General features: G+C 43.9%; 1 protein-coding gene across 1 annotated transcript in view; it reads left to right on the top strand.

The window, feature by feature from the left end:
• The window catches only part of LOC138562528 (extracellular calcium-sensing receptor-like), a 108,052-nt gene that overhangs the window by 14,603 nt on the left and 73,813 nt on the right, over nt 1-19,636 (top strand). The window contains exon 3 of the mRNA XM_069642774.1: nt 15,672-15,963. Coding sequence (XP_069498875.1) covers nt 15,672-15,963 — 292 coding nt within the window. The remainder of the gene's footprint in view (nt 1-15,671; nt 15,964-19,636) is intronic.

The following is a 19,636-nucleotide window of genomic DNA, read 5'->3' as shown; positions in this document are numbered from 1 at the left end:
GGAGCTGCAGGCAAGCCATGGGTCTCAGGAGCAAGAGGGGCTCCTTTGTTGAGTGGCTAGACCGGAGGCACCTGTGGGTCCCTGTGAAGCCAGAAGCAGTAGAAGTTGTGTGACCCACAGAACAAGGATTACAGAAGCCAGTGAGTCAAACCTAGCGTTCTGATTCCTTGCGCATGCAGTACCGGCAACATTATCCAGTCAAATCCGTTTGATCAGCAAATATTCTTTTCACTCACCTGAAGAGCAAATGCTAGAGAAAACAATTGTTGAATACTTTAAACATGGTAAACTATATTAAGAAGTGGTCACATGTGCCTAATTTTACTTTTCAAAGAAAGAGTGACTTTTACATCGTCTATTCATGTGACCCTTAAATGCCTTTAAAGGGAATAAAGCATTTAAAGATTGTGGGCCTGCTATTGCTTACATGGTTCAAAGTGACTTTGCACTGCCGACACAAACACTGATTCATGGAACTGTGCAAAGTCAGTGCAAAGTCAGTACCAAGTCATTTTTGCAGTACAAAATGATTTTGCACTCACTTTGCACTGTAAAACCACATACACTTTACACAGTTCCATGAATCAGAGTTTGTGTCTGCAGTGCAAAGTCATTTTTCAGCAGTGCAAAGTCACTTTGAACCGTGCAAAAAATGTAATGAATCGGGCCGTGTATCTACAGTTGGAGAGAGAGCAAGCATTGCCCACCCCAAGATTATTGAAAGTAGCTTTTCTAAAACTCAGTAAACTATCCAACCAACTCTATGAGCCTCATAGTATTTTAACCTCTCCTAAAATACAAATGTGCAAGCATGACCTAGAGCCAAGAGAGTGGCACCAAGTCGTTTGGGTAATTGTTTTGGCTAACAGTTGGCAGAGAGCAGGCGTCAAAGGTGGGGAAGCAAAACGTGCTGCTCATGAGTATTGTTTGAAGCTGACACAATATAAATTGCCTGCCAAAGACCTTAAGCTAATGAGAGAAGTGCGTCATACAGACAAACCTAAGTTGTGGTCATGGCAGAGAGGCGAGAAAGGCAAAGAGGCTGCCCCTTTTAAAGAGAGATATTCAGGGGAAGAGTACCTTGCCTGGTAGAAGGTGTTGGAGTGACTTAACCCAAATCTTGTCAGAACTAAACACTGTTTGAATTACAAAATACTGAAGCTGTGGTGGTATCACAAAATACTGAGTCTGTGCTGGAATTTCTGGTTTTCAGTAGATGCAATGTTTCAGTAGTCCAAGTGTAGCGGAGTGCTATGAGACAACAGAGACTGTTCTCATGGTACACTTTAGTATACGTGAAGTTGTTGAAGGAGAAGCAGCATCACTACGAAGTCATCCTGACAACTACACCTGTTGTGAATCCTAATCTGTTAACTAATGACATACTAAATGTTAACTAGGCGCTATGTTTAACTGACAGTTGTGGATGTTGCATGTCTTGTGAACTGTGGAAAGACTTCATGGATTACTAGAGCTGGTGACAAAGCATCGTGGCTGGGAATACCATTGATTCTGTTTCGAGGAAGTGGAAAGTCCATATTTCACTGAGGTGAAAAGACTTGCTATTATTGGAACTTTGGTTAACAACAATTTACTTTGACATTGAAACATCAAGAACTGATTTGAGACTGCCTTACCTTCAAGGATTTCCTTTTTTCTTTTCTTTTGTTGAACATTGGAGCAGAATTCATTGTGATTCCTGGGGAAGGGAATTCTCCCAGGTAATTGAGAGGTTACTAAGAAACTGTGAATGTTGTTGATATTGTTTGAATGGCCATATACTTTCTTGGTGTATTTGTTGTTTAGTGTGAGGATCAGACATCCTGTGTCAGTGTCACCCTTTAGCTTTGGTTAGGCAGGGAAATCCTCAGTAGAGTCGGGATAGTGAGGAATGGAATGGCATGTTATGACCAATCATCAGTTGTCTTCCTTGCATTCCTGACCCCTCACACCAGCCGGTCATGCAAATGCAAGACGGGCACTGAGAGGAGCCTGTCTTCCATTTCCATGACTGTCTCAACTGTGATCCACACGCACACTGTGGATGAAATACTTGCTACTAGTACCTGAGGGCTCAGTCTGAGGGTGCTAAAAGCAATAACACTGGTGGCTGCGTGATGGATTGGCTGGTAGCGGCTCGGGGCCCAAGTTATAGACCCGAGTGATCCGCTGCATGTGTAACTGCTACAATACAGAATGCGTAGCTCATAGATCACTTTATTAGAGAATACATAGACGTGTAACAGATGATCCGGTGATTAGTAAGACAAGTTAATTAGTGATGCATCCTTTTACTAAATGGATTGCAGCTTTCTGTCAGGAATGTTTCTCCATTAACCAACCAGATCTCACTAATATGGAAAGTACCTGGGACATATTTAAAGCCACACTAAAAGGTGAAATTAACAGCAGTGTTGCATACAATAAATATGAGAAAGAATTACAAGATGCCCTTACAAAAATTAAACAGAGAGAGACACAATTTCAAATGTATAACTTGAAGCCAAAATTAAACAAATTGCTGAAATTAAAAATCAAGTTCAATAAAAAATCATCCCTCTCGGCCAAAATGACATTATTAAACATTAAGGGCCTTATCACGAGTTGGGTGGTATCCCCGGCACTAATAAGGCTGGCGCTATCTGCCCTACCGCCAAACCCACCGGCGCTATTAGCGCCGCATCACAGGTTTGGCGGATTTGGAAGTCCCCATTCCCCATTGAGCCCATTCGGGAATGCCCCATTCCCCATTGGGCTCAATGGGGAAATTTTGCGCTCATACCACCGGCAGATTTCCCGCCGGCGGTATGAGCATGAATTTTCAGCAGATTTCCCCCCAGAGAAATCCGCCAAAGCCCTGATTTGGCGGACCTTTAAATGCGGCAGTAACAGCGCTACCACCGGATTTAAGGGTTACCGCCAAACTCGTGGTGAGGCCCTAAGTCTAAATACCATGGTAGCTCAAATAAAGGCGGCCAGCTTCTAGCAAGATACCTAAAAGAAAAAGAAACAAAAATTGAGTTCATTAAGAGCAAGTCAGGAAAAGCAAGCAACAGATTCTCATGTAACTCAAGTATTTGTGGGTTAGTACCGCACACTGAAAGCTACGAAACAGCCAACATCGAGGAACTACATATTTTTCTAGAAAATACACCAACGTTGAAACCCACGAATATAGACCTACAGAGCCTAAACTCCCAGTTTGCAATAACAGGAATAATGAAAGCAATCTGCTTCATGAAGAAAAAGAAATCAATAGAATTCTAACAAACTTTCATGAAGACATTATCTCCTAATTTGTTAAACCTATGTTATCACTTTTGAAATAAAGCACCCCCATCCTGGACTTTTGGAGAAGCCAACATTATTGTCCTACCAAAGAACAATAACAATGCCACCGACCATAAAAACTACAGACCCGTATAATTAATAAATGTCGACTGTAAAATCCTTGCCTCTAGATTAGAAAAATCTCTCCCAATTCTCATACAAAATGACCAAGTCAGAGTTATAAAAGGCAGGCACACCGGTGATAACACTAGATTAGTAGCTGGCATATTATCTCTCCCCAATCCTAATTTAGAATCCAGAATTATGATGGCCCTAGATGCAGAAAAAGCGTTTGATCACTTGCAATGGAATTTTATGTTTGAAACACTAAGATGGCACGGAATCAATGATCATTGTATAGATCTGGCCAAAACCCTCTATCACACCCCCAGAGCCTCCATGAGGGTCAATAACACTGTCACATCCTTATTCCCCTTAAGCAGAGGCACCAGACAACAATGCCCACTCTCCTCACTTCTCTACATTCTGGCTTTTGAACCCCGGCTGGAGTCAGTCAGAAGAGATGCAAACAATACAGACATACTATCCAAAAACATCCACCTTAAATTGGCTTCCTATGCTGATGATGTTAGTATATTTCTCTCTAACCCTAATTCCACAGTAAGGAGGACAATATTGCTCATAGAGAACTATGGACAAGTTTCCAGATACAAACTAAATAAAGATAAAACAGAACTTATTCCAATCGTAATAACATGCATAAATACTGATCTTGATGATTTAGGCATATGTTAAAGATCAAACCATATGAAATACCAAGGCATTGATTTCACCCCCAACATCAATTCAACCATCTCCGAAGAACAAAAGGCCATAGTCGATTAAAATAAAGGAAAAACCGATTCCAGGTCAACTTTATGTCTGTCGTGGGGGTGGGGAGGGCAAGCTGGACACAATTAAAATGATGATTATGCCGATACTACCCCTTACAATTATCCCAATCCCTTTGAGCAACATATTCTACAAAGATGTGAACACTATTCTCTCCAAATGTCTGTGGAAAGGCAAACCACCAAAAATATCCACAAAGACATTACAGGCCAACAAGGATCAGGGAGGAGTCAAATTTCCAAACTTTCTACCATATCTCTGTGCCTTTATACTGACACAAATAAATCAAATAACCTACCACCCTCCAAATGATTACTGGGATCCTCCAAAATGGCTACAAATAGAAGACGGCCTCTCACATCCATTTCCATTAAAATACAGACTCAGTAGGTGCAATTTAAAAACCACAACATTGGCCCAAATATGACTGCATCAATGAAGACTCAGTCATCATTCACTAAACATTCTAGGTTAAATTACCCTCTTCTCCACCTCTCTTCATTATGCCACAATCCTAGTATAACAATTAACAAAAAAGCTTACATTGGAACACATGGATTGTAAGAAAGATATTTAATATTCACCAAATCTGGGACACTACTCACCTCTGACCTTTGCAGAACGTCAAGATAAATATGGGCTTCCCTCTAAGGAATTGGGGAACTACTTGAAACTAACCAAATAAATCACCAAATCAAAACAAATGACCAATTAGTGTCATTAGGCAATCCTGATGTCATTAGTATGGATAGCAAATTCAACACGGCCAACACGGCAAGTGCATTTCACAGAGAAAATATCCTCTCCATTAACACGGAAACAACCATTTGCAAAATCAAAAAAATGGGAGGATGTTTAGCCATTAACTTAAATCCCACCCAATGGCAACAATTGTACAGCAGGATAGGAAAAGCATCACGATCGACTAGCAAATCCCAAACTCTCTATTTCATATTCTATGGAGCTCTTTGGACTCCAGAAAAATTGCATAAAGCCAAATTCGATCCCAGTGCATACTGCTGGAGATGCATTGATAAACAAGCCATAGCTACACTAGGACATATGTTTTTTTTCCTGCTCACGACTATCCATTTTCTGGAGTGAGATACCAAAAACATCATAGGAATTTTACAGCTGAACATAAATATTTCACTAAAGAACTCTGCCTTGACAGACTCTGCAAAGATAACAAAGATACAATTCTCACCCCCAAACATACAAGTCTAGACAGTTTCTAGCAGTGGCCATCCAATGCTTTACATCCCATTGGAAACAACAGGAACCAACCTCCCACAGAACATGGTGGAACTCTACTAGCAGCGGCCGTCCAATGCTGCACATCCCATTGGAAACAACAGGAACCAACCTCCCACAGAACATGGTGGAACTCTACTAGCAGCGGGCGTCCAATGCTTCACATCCCATTGGAAACAACAGGAACCAACCTCCCACAGAACATGGTGGAACTCTACTAGCAGCGGCGGTCCAATGCTTCACATCCCATTGGAAACAACAGGAACCAACCTCCCACAGAACATGGTGGAACTCTACAAGCAGCGGCCGTCCAATGCTTTACATCCCATTGGAAACAACAGGAACCAACCTACCACAGAACATGGTGGAACTCTACTAGCAGCGGCCGTCCAATGCTTCACATCCCATTGGAAACAACAGGAACCAACCTCCCACAGAACATGGTGGAACTCTACTAGCAGCGGGCGTCCAATGCTTCACATCCCATTGGAAACAACAGGAACCAACCTCCCACAGAACATGGTGGAACTCTACTAGCAGCGGCCGTCCAATGCTTCACATCCCATTGGAAACAACAGGAACCAACCTCCCACAGAACATGGTGGAACTCTACAAGCAGCAGCCGTCCAATGCTTCACATCCCATTGGAAACAACAGGAACCAACCTCCCACAGAACATGGTGGAACTCTACTAGCAGCGGCCGTCCAATGCTTTACATCCCATTGGAAACAACAGGAACCAACCTCCCACAGAACATGGTGGAACTCTACTAGCAGCGGCCGTCCAATGATTCACATCCCATTGGAAACAACAGGAAACAACCTCCCACAGAACATGGTGGAACTCTATTTGCCTGACCCATAAAATGGAAAAAAAGAATTTGAGGAGATATGCTTGAACTAAAACAATTCTCGTCTACTTGGAGTCCCTTAGAGAACTTCCTTAATTACTCCCATCTCAATATTATAACCAAGAATCAACTTCCTGAAGTTCGCAAACGCCCCTAAACATTTCTATTTTGTATTCACAATAAATACTCTACATAATAATATTACCACATCCCATGCCACGTTCCAGTACACACAAATAATAAAGAACAAGACTAACGCTTGGGCACTTCTAGCTGGGATACCGCCAAACCCCACCCCTCACAATATTGGCTCGCAATATCTCATCACACTGCTACATAATGTATACTAATTAGATCATCCCACTTCTTCACATCAGACCTGTAGCACAAAGCTGCCACACTCTCTCTTGTGTTACACTACTAAATTACTTTGTAAATATCCCCCAATATAAATGCACATAGATGAATTCATCACATGTCTTATAACTGGATCCCCCCTCCTTATCTCCAGGATACCCCATAGGATGCACATAGACTAATACATCACTTGTCTTATAGCTGGTCCCCCCTCCTTATCTCCAGGATACCCTATAGGATGCACATAGACTAATACACCACTTGTCTCATAGCTGGTCCCCCCTCCTTATCTCCAGGATACCCCATAGGATGCACATAGACTAATACATCACTTGTCTTATAGCTGGTCCCCCCTCCTTATCTCCAGGATACCCCATAGGATGCACATAGACTAATACATCACTTGTCTCATAGCTGGTCCCCCCTCCTTATCTCCAGGATACCCCATAGGATGCACATAGACTAATACATCACTTGTCTTATAGCTGGTTCCCCCTCCTTATCTCCAGGATACCCCATAGGATGCAAGTAGACTAATACATCACTTGTCTCATAGCTGGTCCCCCCTCCTTATCTCCAGGATACCCCATAGGATGCACGTAGACTAATACATCACTTGTCTTATAGCTGGTTCCCCCTCCTTATCTCCAGGATACCCCATAGGATGCACATAGACTAATACATCACTTGTCTCATAGCTGGTCCCCCCTCCTTATCTCCAGGATACCCCATAGGATGCACATAGACTAATACATCACTTGTCTTATAGCTGGTCCCCCCTCCTTATCTCCAGGATACCCCATAGGATGCACGTAGACTAATACATCACTTGTCTCATAGCTGGTCCCCCCTCCTTATCTCCAGGATACCCCATAGGATGCACGTAGACTAATACATCACTTGTCTCATAGCTGGTTCCCCCTCCTTATCTCCAGGATACCCCATAGGATGCACGTAGACTAATACATCACTTGTCTTATAGCTGGTTCCCCCTCCTTATCTCCAGGATACCCCATAGGATGCACGTAGACTAATACATCACTTGTCTTATAGCTGGTTCCCCCTCCTTATCTCCAGGATACCCCATAGGATGCACATAGACTAATACATCACTTGTCTTACAGCTGGATCCCCCTCCTTATCTCCAGGATACCCCATAGGACGCATATAGACTAATACATCACTTGTCTTACAGCTGGTTCTTCCTCCTTATCTCCAGGATACCCCATAGGACGCACATAGATTAATACATCACTTGTCTTATAGCTGGTTCCCCCTCCTTATCTCCAGGATACCCCATAGGACGCACATAGACTAATACATCACTTGTCTCATAGCTGGTCCCCCCTCCTTATCTCCAGGATACCCCATAGGATGCACATAGACTAATACATCACTTGTCTTATAGCTGGTTCCCCCTCCTTATCTCCAGGATACCCCATAGGATGCACATAGACTAATACATCACTTGTCTTATAGCTGGTTCCCCCTCCTTATCTCCAGGATACCCCATAGGACGCACATCGACTAATACATCAATTGTCTTATAGCTGGATCCCCCTCCTTATCTCCAGGATACCCCATAGGACGCATATAGACTAATACATCACTTGTCTTATAGCTGATTCCCCCTCCTTATCTCCAGGATACCCCATAGGATGCACATAGACTAATACATCACTTGTCTCATAGCTGGTCCCCCCTCCTTATCTCCAGGATACCCCATAGGATGCACGTAGACTAATACATCACTTGTCTCATAGCTGGTCCCCCCTCCTTATCTCCAGGATACCCCATAGGATGCACGTAGACTAATACATCACTTGTCTCATAGCTGGTCCCCCCTCCTTATCTCCAGGATACCCCATAGGATGCACATAGAATAATACATCACTTGTCTTATAGCTGGTTCCCCCTCCTTATCTCCAGGATACCCCATAGGACGCATATAGACTAATACATCACTTGTCTTATAGCTGGTTCCCCCTCCTTATCTCCAGGATACCCCATAGGATGCACATAGACTAATACATCACTTGTCTCATAGCTGGTCCCCCCTCCTTATCTCCAGGATACCCCATAGGATGCACATAGACTAATACATCACTTGTCTTATAGCTGGTTCGCCCTCCTTATCTCCAGGATACCCCATAGGATGCACATAGACTAATACATCACTTGTCTCATAGCTGGTTCCCCCTCCTCATCTCCAGGATACCCCATAGGATGCACATAGACTAATACATCACTTGCTTTATAGCTGGTTCCCCCCTCCTTATCTCCAGGATACCCCATAGGACGCACATCGACTAATACATCACTTGTCTTACAGCTGGTTCCCCCTCCTTATTTCCAGGATACCCCATAGGACGCACATAGACTAATACATCACTTGTCTTACAGCTGGTTCCCCCTCCTTATCTCCAGGATACCCCATAGGATGCAAATAGACTAATACATCACTTGTCTCATAGCCGGTCCCCCCTCCTTATCTCCAGGATACCCCATAGGACGCACATAGACTAATACATCACTTGTCTTATAGCCGGTTCCCCCTCCTTATCTCCAGGATACCCCATAGGACGCACATAGACTAATACATCACTTGTCTTATAGCTGGTTCCCCCTCCTTATCTCCAGGATACCCCATAGGATGCACATAGACTAATACATCACTTGTCTCATAGCTGGTCCCCCCTCCTTATCTCCAGGATACCCCATAGGATGCACATAGACTAATACACCACTTGTCTCATAGCTGGTCCCCCCTCCTTATCTCCAGGATACCCCATAGGATGCACATAGACTAATACATCACTTGTCTTATAGCTGGTCCCCCCTTCTTATCTCCAGGATACCCCATAGGATGCACGTAGACTAATACATCACTTGTCTCATAGCTGGTCCCCCCTCCTTATCTCCAGGATACCCCATAGGATGCACGTAGACTAATACATCACTTGTCTTATAGCTGGTTCCCCCTCCTTATCTCCAGGATACCCCATAGGATGCACTTAGACTAATACATCACTTGTCTTATAGCTGGTTCCCCCTCCTTATCTCCAGGATACCCCATAGGATGCACATAGACTAATACATCACTTGTCTTATAGCTGGTTCCCCCTCCTTATCTCCAGGATACCCCATAGGACGCACATCGACTGATACATCACTTGTCTTATAGCTGGATCCCCCTCCTTATCTCCAGGATACCCCATAGGACGCATATAGACTGATACATCACTTGTCTTATAGCTGATTCCCCCTCCTTATCTCCAGGATACCCCATAGGATGCACGTAGACTAATACATCACTTGTCTTATAGCTGGTTCCCCCTCCTTATCTCCAGGATACCCCATAGGATGCACGTAGACTAATACATCACTTGTCTTATAGCTGGTTCCCCCTCCTTATCTCCAGGATACCCCATAGGATGCACGTAGACTAATACAACACTTGTCTTATAGCTGGTTCCCCCTCCTTATCTCCAGGATACCCCATAGGATGCACGTAGACTAATACATCACTTGTCTTATAGCTGGTTCCCCCTCCTTATCTCCAGGATACCCCATAGGATGCACATAGACTAATACATCACTTGTCTTACAGCTGGATCCCCCTCCTTATCTCCAGGATACCCCATAGGACGCATATAGACTAATACATCACTTGTCTTACAGCTGGTTCTTCCTCCTTATCTCCAGGATACCCCATAGGACGCACATAGATTAATACATCACTTGTCTTATAGCTGGTTCCCCCTCCTTATCTCCAGGATACCCCATAGGATGCACATAGACTAATACATCACTTGTCTTATAGCTGGTTCCCTAGCTGGATCCCCCTCCTTATCTCCAGGATACCCCATAGGACGCATATAGACTGATACATCACTTGTCTTATAGCTGATTCCCCCTCCTTATCTCCAGGATACCCCATAGGATGCACATAGACTAATACATCACTTGTCTCATAGCTGGTCCCCCCTCCTTATCTCCAGGATACCCCATAGGATGCACATAGACTAATACATCACTTGTCTTATAGCTGGTCCCCCCTCCTTATCTCCAGGATACCCCATAGGACGCACATAGACTAATACATCACTTGTCTCATAGCTGGTCCCCCCTCCTTATCTCCAGGATACCCCATAGGATGCACATAGACTAATACATCACTTGTCTTATAGCTGGTTCCCCCTCCTTATCTCCAGGATACCCCATAGGATGCACATAGACTAATACATCACTTGTCTTATAGCTGGTTCCCACTCCTTATCTCCAGGATACCCCATAGGACGCACATCGACTAATACATCACTTGTCTTATAGCTGGATCCCCCTCCTTATCTCCAGGATACCCCATAGGACGCATATAGACTGATACATCACTTGTCTTATAGCTGATTCCCCCTCCTTATCTCCAGGATACCCCATAGGACGCACATAGACTAATACATCACTTGTCTCATAGCTGGTCCCCCCTCCTTATCTCCAGGATACCCCATAGGATGCACATAGACTAATACATCACTTGTCTTATAGCTGGTCCCCCCTCCTTATCTCCAGGATACCCCATAGGATGCACGTAGACTAATACATCACTTGTCTCATAGCTGGTCCCCCCTCCTTATCTCCAGGATACCCCATAGGATGCACGTAGACTAATACATCACTTGTCTCATAGCTGGTTCCCCCTCCTTATCTCCAGGATACCCCATAGGATGCACGTAGACTAATACATCACTTGTCTTATAGCTGGTTCGCCCTCCTTATCTCCAGGATACCCCATAGGATGCACGTAGACTAATACATCACTTGTCTTATAGCTGGTTCCCCCTCCTTATCTCCAGGATACCCCATAGGATGCACATAGACTAATACATCACTTGTCTTACAGCTGGATCCCCCTCCTTATCTCCAGGATACCCCATAGGACGCATATAGACTAATACATCACTTGTCTTACAGCTGGTTCTTCCTCCTTATCTCCAGGATACCCCATAGGACGCACATAGATTAATACATCACTTGTCTTATAGCTGGTTCCCCCTCCTTATCTCCAGGATACCCCATAGGACGCACATAGACTAATACATCACTTGTCTCATAGCTGGTCCCCCCTCCTTATCTCCAGGATACCCCATAGGATGCACATAGACTAATACATCACTTGTCTTATAGCTGGTTCCCCCTCCTTATCTCCAGGATACCCCATAGGATGCACATAGACTAATACATCACTTGTCTTATAGCTGGTTCCCCCTCTTTATCTCCAGGATACCCCATAGGACGCACATCGACTAATACATCAATTGTCTTATAGCTGGATCCCCCTCCTTATCTCCAGGATACCCCATAGGACGCATATAGACTAATACATCACTTGTCTTATAGCTGATTCCCCCTCCTTATCTCCAGGATACCCCATAGGACGATCATAGACTAATACATCACTTGTCTCATAGCTGGTCCCCCCTCCTTATCTCCAGGATACCCCATAGGATGCACATAGACTAATACATCACTTGTCTCATAGCTGGTCCCCCCTCCTTATCTCCAGGATACCCCATAGGATGCACGTAGACTAATACATCACTTGTCTCATAGCTGGTCCTCCCTCCTTATCTCCAGGATACCCCATAGGATGCACATAGAATAATACATCACTTGTCTTATAGCTGGTTCCCCCTCCTTATCTCCAGGATACCCCATAGGACGCATATAGACTAATACATCACTTGTCTTATAGCTGGTTCCCCCTCCTTATCTCCAGGATACCCCATAGGATGCACATAGACTAATACATCACTTGTCTCATAGCTGGTCCCCCCTCCTTATCTCCAGGATACCCCATAGGATGCACATAGACTAATACATCACTTGTCTTATAGCTGGTTCGCCCTCCTTATCTCCAGGATACCCCATAGGATGCACATAGACTAATACATCACTTGTCTCATAGCTGGTTCCCCCTCCTCATCTCCAGGATACCCCATAGGATGCACATAGACTAATACATCACTTGCTTTATAGCTGGTTCCCCCCTCCTTATCTCCAGGATACCCCATAAGACGCACATCGACTAATACATCACTTGTCTTACAGCTGGTTCCCCCTCCTTATTTCCAGGATACCCCATAGGACGCACATAGACTAATACATCACTTGTCTTACAGCTGGTTCCCCCTCCTTATCTCCAGGATACCCCATAGGATGCAAATAGACTAATACATCACTTGTCTCATAGCTGGTCCCCCCTCCTTATCTCCAGGATACCCCATAGGACGCACATAGACTAATACATCACTTGTCTTATAGCTGGTTCCCCCTCCTTATCTCCAGGATACCCCATAGGATGCACATAGACTAATACATCACTTGTCTTATAGCTGGTTCCCCCTCCTTATCTCCAGGATACCCCATAGGATGCACATAGACTAATACATCACTTGTCTCATAGCTGGTCCCCCCTCCTTATCTCCAGGATACCCTATAGGATGCACATAGACTAATACACCACTTGTCTCATAGCTGGTCCCCCCTCCTTATCTCCAGGATACCCCATAGGATGCACGTAGACTAATACATCACTTGTCTTATAGCTGGTCCCCCCTCCTTATCTCCAGGATACCCCATAGGATGCCCGTAGACTAATACATCACTTGTCTTATAGCTGGTTCCCCCTCCTTATCTCCAGGATACCCCATAGGATGCACTTAGACTAATACATCACTTGTCTTATAGCTGGTTCCCCCTCCTTATCTCCAGGATACCCCATAGGATGCACATAGACTGATACATCACTTGTCTTATAGCTGGTTCCCCCTCCTTATCTCCAGGATACCCCATAGGACGCACATCGACTGATACATCACTTGTCTTATAGCTGGATCCCCCTCCTTATCTCCAGGATACCCCATAGGACGCATGTAGACTGATACATCACTTGTCTTATAGCTGGTTCCCCCTCCTTATCTCCAGGATACCCCATAGGACGCACGTAGACTAATACATCACTTGTCTTATAGCTGGTTCCCCCTCCTTATCTCCAGGATACCCCATAGGATGCACGTAGACTAATACATCACTTGTCTTATAGCTGGTTCCCCCTCCTTATCTCCAGGATACCCCATAGGATGCACGTAGACTAATACATCACTTGTCTTATAGCTGGTTCCCCCTCCTTATCTCCAGGATACCCCATAGGATGCACGTAGACTAATACATCACTTGTTTTATAGCTGGTTCCCCCTCCTTATCTCCAGGATACCCCATAGGATGCACATAGACTAATACATCACTTGTCTTACAGCTGGTTCTTCCTCCTTATCTCCAGGATACCCCATAGGATGCACATAGACTAATACATCACTTGTCTTATAGCTGGTTCCCCCTCCTTATCTCCAGGATACCCCATAGGACGCACATAGACTAATACATCACTTGTCTCATAGCTGGTTCCCCCTCCTTATCTCCAGGATACCCCATAGGACGCACATAGACTAATACATCACTTGTCTCATAGCTGGTTCCCCCTCCTTATCTCCAGGATACCCCATAGGACGCACATCGACTAATACATCACTTGTCTTATAGCTGGATCCCCCTCCTTATCTCCAGGATACCCCATAGGACGCACATAGACTAATACATCACTTGTCTTATAGCTGATTCCCCCTCCTTATCTCCAGGATACCCCATAGGACGCACATAGACTAATACATCACTTGTCTCATAGCTGGTCCCCCCTCCTTATCTCCAGGATACCCCATAGGACGCACATAGACTAATACATCACTTATCTCATAGCTGATTCCCCCTCCTTATCTCCAGGATACCCCATAGGATGCACATAGACTAATACATCACTTGTCTTACAGCTGGATCCCCCTCCTTATCTCCAGGATACCCCATAGGACGCATATAGACTAATACATCACTTGTCTTACAGCTGGTTCTTCCTCCTTATCTCCAGGATACCCCATAGGACGCACATAGACTAATACATCACTTGTCTTATAGCTGGTTCCCCCTCCTTATCTCCAGGATACCCCATAGGACGCACATAGATTAATACATCACTTGTCTCATAGCTGGTCCCCCCTCCTTATCTCCAGGATACCCCATAGGATGCACATAGACTAATACATCACTTGTCTTATAGCTGGTCCCCCCTCCTTATCTCCAGGATACCCCATAGGATGCACATAGACTAATACATCACTTGTCTTATAGCTGGTTCCCCCTCCTTATCTCCAGGATTCCCCATAGGACGCACATAGACTAATACATCACTTGTCTTACAGCTGGTTCCCCCAACTTATCTCCAGGATACTCCTTTTTCTCTCAATCTCATCTTACTCAACTCTCAATTTCCATTTCTCCTTCAAACTCTTCTTCTTATATCTCTCTTTCACAAGAATCATTTCGGATCATACTTACTAATTAAATCACTATCTCTTGGTATTCATCGAGTGTCCACCCACGAATAAACAAATCAGATAACTGAGAACACAGATTGTGCACCAATACTGCTTCTTCTGTTGTCCAGAGCAAAATGCTGCTCAGTAAAGTCTAGGTTCGGTAACTATGATATCTCTATCGCTTACAAATTTTTAGAAACAGTAAATGGTTTGTCTAAATACTTCAGTTTCAGAAATTGTGCCTCTCCATTTATACCAAGTGTGTAGCGTTTTACTTATGTACCAGGTGTTCATCAATAATTCTTCTTATATGTGAGTCTGTCACCCTCTGCGAGGGACTTGGTAAAGGCTTTAATGTTCCAGGCTTCGTCTTGTGAATATTTTCAATACATCTTTTTAAACCTTAGAAAAGTTAATTATAGAGTGTGTAAGTTCTGCAACTGGTATCTTTTTCGGGGTAATACGTGTGTATTAATGTGAATATGTGTCACAGTTACGTCCTGTGAGGGTAATAATGATTTCTTATAGTGTATACACATATCTCTGTTGTGGGGGAATTGACAGTTTTCAAGGTCTTCATATATTTTTTTTTCTCCAAAAGGTTCTATATCCGATATTATCGTGATGTGGTGGCCATGGTCTTTGCCATAGAAGAAATTAACCGAACCCCAGACCTGCTACCAAATGTGACTTTGGGTTTCCGGATCTGTGATTCCTGCGCGTCTGATCTCCGAGCCCTCAGGAGGTCTCTGGAATTGCTTTCTGGGAAGAAAGAGCTTGTTCCGGGATACGGCTGCCCAAACCATCCCGTGCTGGCCGGAATCATTGGGGATACGTTTTCATCCTTAACGGTCCCCATTGCGAGGGTCTTGGGGGCTCTTAATTACCCACAGGTAAAAACAATACATGTTCAAGATAGGAACTCAGAGATTCTAAATAGACAACTGCTTGGAGGAATGTATACGAATAGAGTCGATTTCTCAAAACCTATGTCAAAATTGCAAAGACAAGGCCAAGTGAGCAGTCACCCCACTTTCCACTGACGAGAGTGAGGGTTAGGAGTTGCTTCCACACTGAGAGCAAACAGAAGTGTGAGTAAATGCTCACATCACATAAAAGTTCAAATGAATAGTTTGTCCTGTTTTGAAAGCTGCCCACCACTTTTCCCAAGTCCACAAACAAACTTTCTGGGAACCGAAAGCAACATAATTTCTGTGCATGACAAATGCTGCAGCAAATTGGAAATCGCAAAAAGCAATGAATCTCATTGTGCAATGAAAACATGTTCAGGTTATTACAACCACAGATTAATGTACTTATAATGGGAAGAGCTACACATCCCCACAGCACACCACACAGGCATCATCGTGTGGGGACTCATCAGGACAGTACATCAATCAGTGCTGACATTTCCTATGACTCTGTGCACCAAAGAAAACCTACATGACTTAACTGCACTCATGATGACTTTTTTAGACAAACAGAAATTGGTAGGATTGTCTACATGTACCCTAAAACTAGTGACATTCTTGCATTGTCTCTGTGCTTTCTATCATTTGTGAGAGTGTTTGTTTCTGCTCAGGGAGAGCTGTAGCTTCTGCTCCAGAAGTGGCTCATTCATAATTAGCCCAAAGCAGTACAGTTTAACATTTGGATGCTTCCTCGCCGGCAGCAAGCAGCTGAGCAAGCACTGCTGGACTGGCCAGTGTTTCCCCGTGGCTTGCAGTAGCTCAGCTGTATGCCCAATGGGCAAAGCAGAGCCAGCAATGTTTTATTGTCCCATCCTCACATGGTCCATTGGGCATGCTGTCTGCTGGCCTGATGATGGTCCACAATGGTGTGGGGGCCCTCCTGCACAAGCCCACACTGAATGCCTGTCAGGGGCCTGAGAATCCTGAAATTGTGCTTGCTAGGAATCTGGGTTCAGGGTGAGAGTTGTTAATCGACACCTCCCCAGGATTCTTGTCGGCAGAGTGAACATGGCGGCCAATCCAAGCAAGTTTGAATCTGTGGAGAGAGCACAGAGCTTAGAAGACTAACAGAGCTGATACATGAACAAAGGAAAGTGTGTGTGTGTGTGCACTTGTGTGTCAGGATGTACATATATGTGTTCCTTCGTGTGTGTGTGTGTGTGTGAATGTGCATATTTGTGTGTATGTTTTTGTATAATGAATATGTGGGAAAGGGTAAGTGTGTGGCTGATTGTGAGGGGGTGAAGGAGATGGAGGAAGGATTGTTGTTGAGGTGCTGGCAGAGATTTCAAATGGAAATCCAGCCATTCTTTAGACCCTGGGCAAAAGACAAATCTCAGAGGGCATTGCTGGCATATATTGGCACAGCCAGCATTGCAATGTCTTTGTACATTCAAAATATGGAATGATTGGATAATCGGTGTGTTAGTACTGTGTGTGCTATCCTTGTCTTGCACACAAACATGAGGGTGTTCTTAAAGTACGATACTAGCATGATTGGGCACCGCCAAAATGAGTGTGTTCTTACAGTGGCACTACTAATGTACATATTGGCACATTAAGCAGGAGAATGTCTTCTTACAGTGGCAATACTGCCATTAACGAGCACACAATTCATGAGTGTGTTGTCACTGCATCACTATTAGTGCATTTGCTTGCACTAGATTCAGCAAGGCCAACATTATTGGCAGAAGGTAGTGTTACAAGGCCACTTACCAAAGTAGGGATATACATGCTTTTTACAGCCTGGGCACCATGCACATACATTGCCATACTGGTAATATTGGCACAACCAGATTTGCAACATTGTTGAAGGAACAAATTACTTACCTGTAACTGTTGTTCTCCAGCATGTGTCTAGCATGAATTCACATGTTCATGAGTATTCCCCGTCGTCAGCCCGGGAATCCTTGGTAAATGAAAAAACAGCTTCACTTTCACTTACAAACTGTCTTTCTCCTATAAACCAATCACTGGGCTCTAGGTCATACTGCCCCAGCCAATGGCTGCCCTCTTCCTAAGCCCCTCCTCTGGCAGCCATCTTCAGATTTTTACCTGACAGAGCAAAACTGTACTTCTTATGAGTTCACTCAACATTGTGTTTATTTTTATATATTGATGTAATGTTCATTTGTAAGGTGCCTGCTGTGGAACGCCAGCTTTGTGGCACTACATGAGAAGAAAGAGAAGGAATTTGGGGATGCAACATTACGTGGGGCGGGCACCATTACAACACCACCGATCATTGAAAATGTTCAGGGCACTCCAGATCAGGAATCAGCTTAATGGAAGGGTGTGGAGAATAGAGCATCAGGGCAGAAAGTCCATCATGTTACCTATGGCAGCGGTGCAGGGGGATAGTCTGCTTTGTTAAACACATACTTTTCATGTGGTTTCCTGAACTTAAGATGGTTGTCATCTCATTTAAGGGGGATTGGGAGATCTTTCGAGAGAGTAATTCCTCTGGATGCTAGAGCTCTTCCTTCACGGTTAGATCTGATGCCTTGATGCAATGTATTTATTTTTAAAAATGTGTGTTGTTTTTTATTACATGATTGGTTTATTACAAACCTTTCACATGATTTCCAATACATTTCAACATCAAGTATAACAATTAGAAATCCCATCACAATCAAATTAACTCAACCAATTCCCCTAAAAAAAAGAAAAGCAGCTTGTCTGGACAATTATTAGTTCTTCTACAATCTCACTTATAAACAGAGAATGAAACCAGTTATGAACATGACACAAATCATCTTAAACGTGCAACTCGTCATAAAAAGGATCATGGAAAAAGTCTTCACAAAATTTCAGGATCATAAAAATCATGCTGTTCCGTTCTCTGACTAATATCAAGTTCCAGCAATCATCAACATTCAGGGTTAGCAACTTTCGAGTCGCCCTAGCAGCATATTTCGCTCTAAATGCAGCAAGCGCTCTACATTCAACCACCAAATGTTTAGACGATTCAGCCGAGACAATCTGCTTGCAGAATACACAGGTCGATTCAGCTATATCCACATGTCTCCTAAGGCATAGTACTTCTCTAGTGGGCAGAAGGTTTAACCAGAGACACATAAATACAGACCTCCTGGTCCATTAGGATCATTTGAAGATGACTTAACAAATATTATATCACATAATCTCAAGAACTCCTCCCAAAGCTTCATATTAGGAGATTTTAACCTTGGTCTTAGAGACCCTCTAGACACTAATGCCACTATAATCAACAACACCAAAGGTAGAACCTTGGATTGGCTAGCTGTGCACAACTGCCCAGTTACAGTCTCATCTATAATCCCACAGCCGTGGTCTGATCATCACCTGATCACATTCTCTCTAGAGCCTACACCACAGCTGCAACCTAACAGCATAGCTCCAGCTGTCCCAAGCAGAAATAAGAGAAATATCACTCCTGAAAATCTTATTCCTATGATCCTACCTACTCTTAACGCTATTCCCACCCATATGGATCCCTCAACCATGGTAGATTTGTTCAATTAAGTAATGCTATCCTCCCTTGATGCCACAGCACCTCTCAAAGTGAGAAAGAGCAAACCTCGCAAACATGTGAACAACTGGTTCTCTCCTCACC

The sequence above is a fragment of the Ambystoma mexicanum genome, unplaced genomic scaffold (genome assembly GCF_040938575.1).
Source record: "Ambystoma mexicanum isolate Mex_15411 unplaced genomic scaffold, UKY_AmexF1_1 Mex_scaf57, whole genome shotgun sequence".
In the NCBI taxonomy this organism is placed as follows: Eukaryota; Metazoa; Chordata; class Amphibia; order Caudata; family Ambystomatidae; genus Ambystoma; species Ambystoma mexicanum.
Note: the sequence above shows the minus strand (reverse complement) of the source record. Positions and strands in the feature narration are given on the sequence as shown.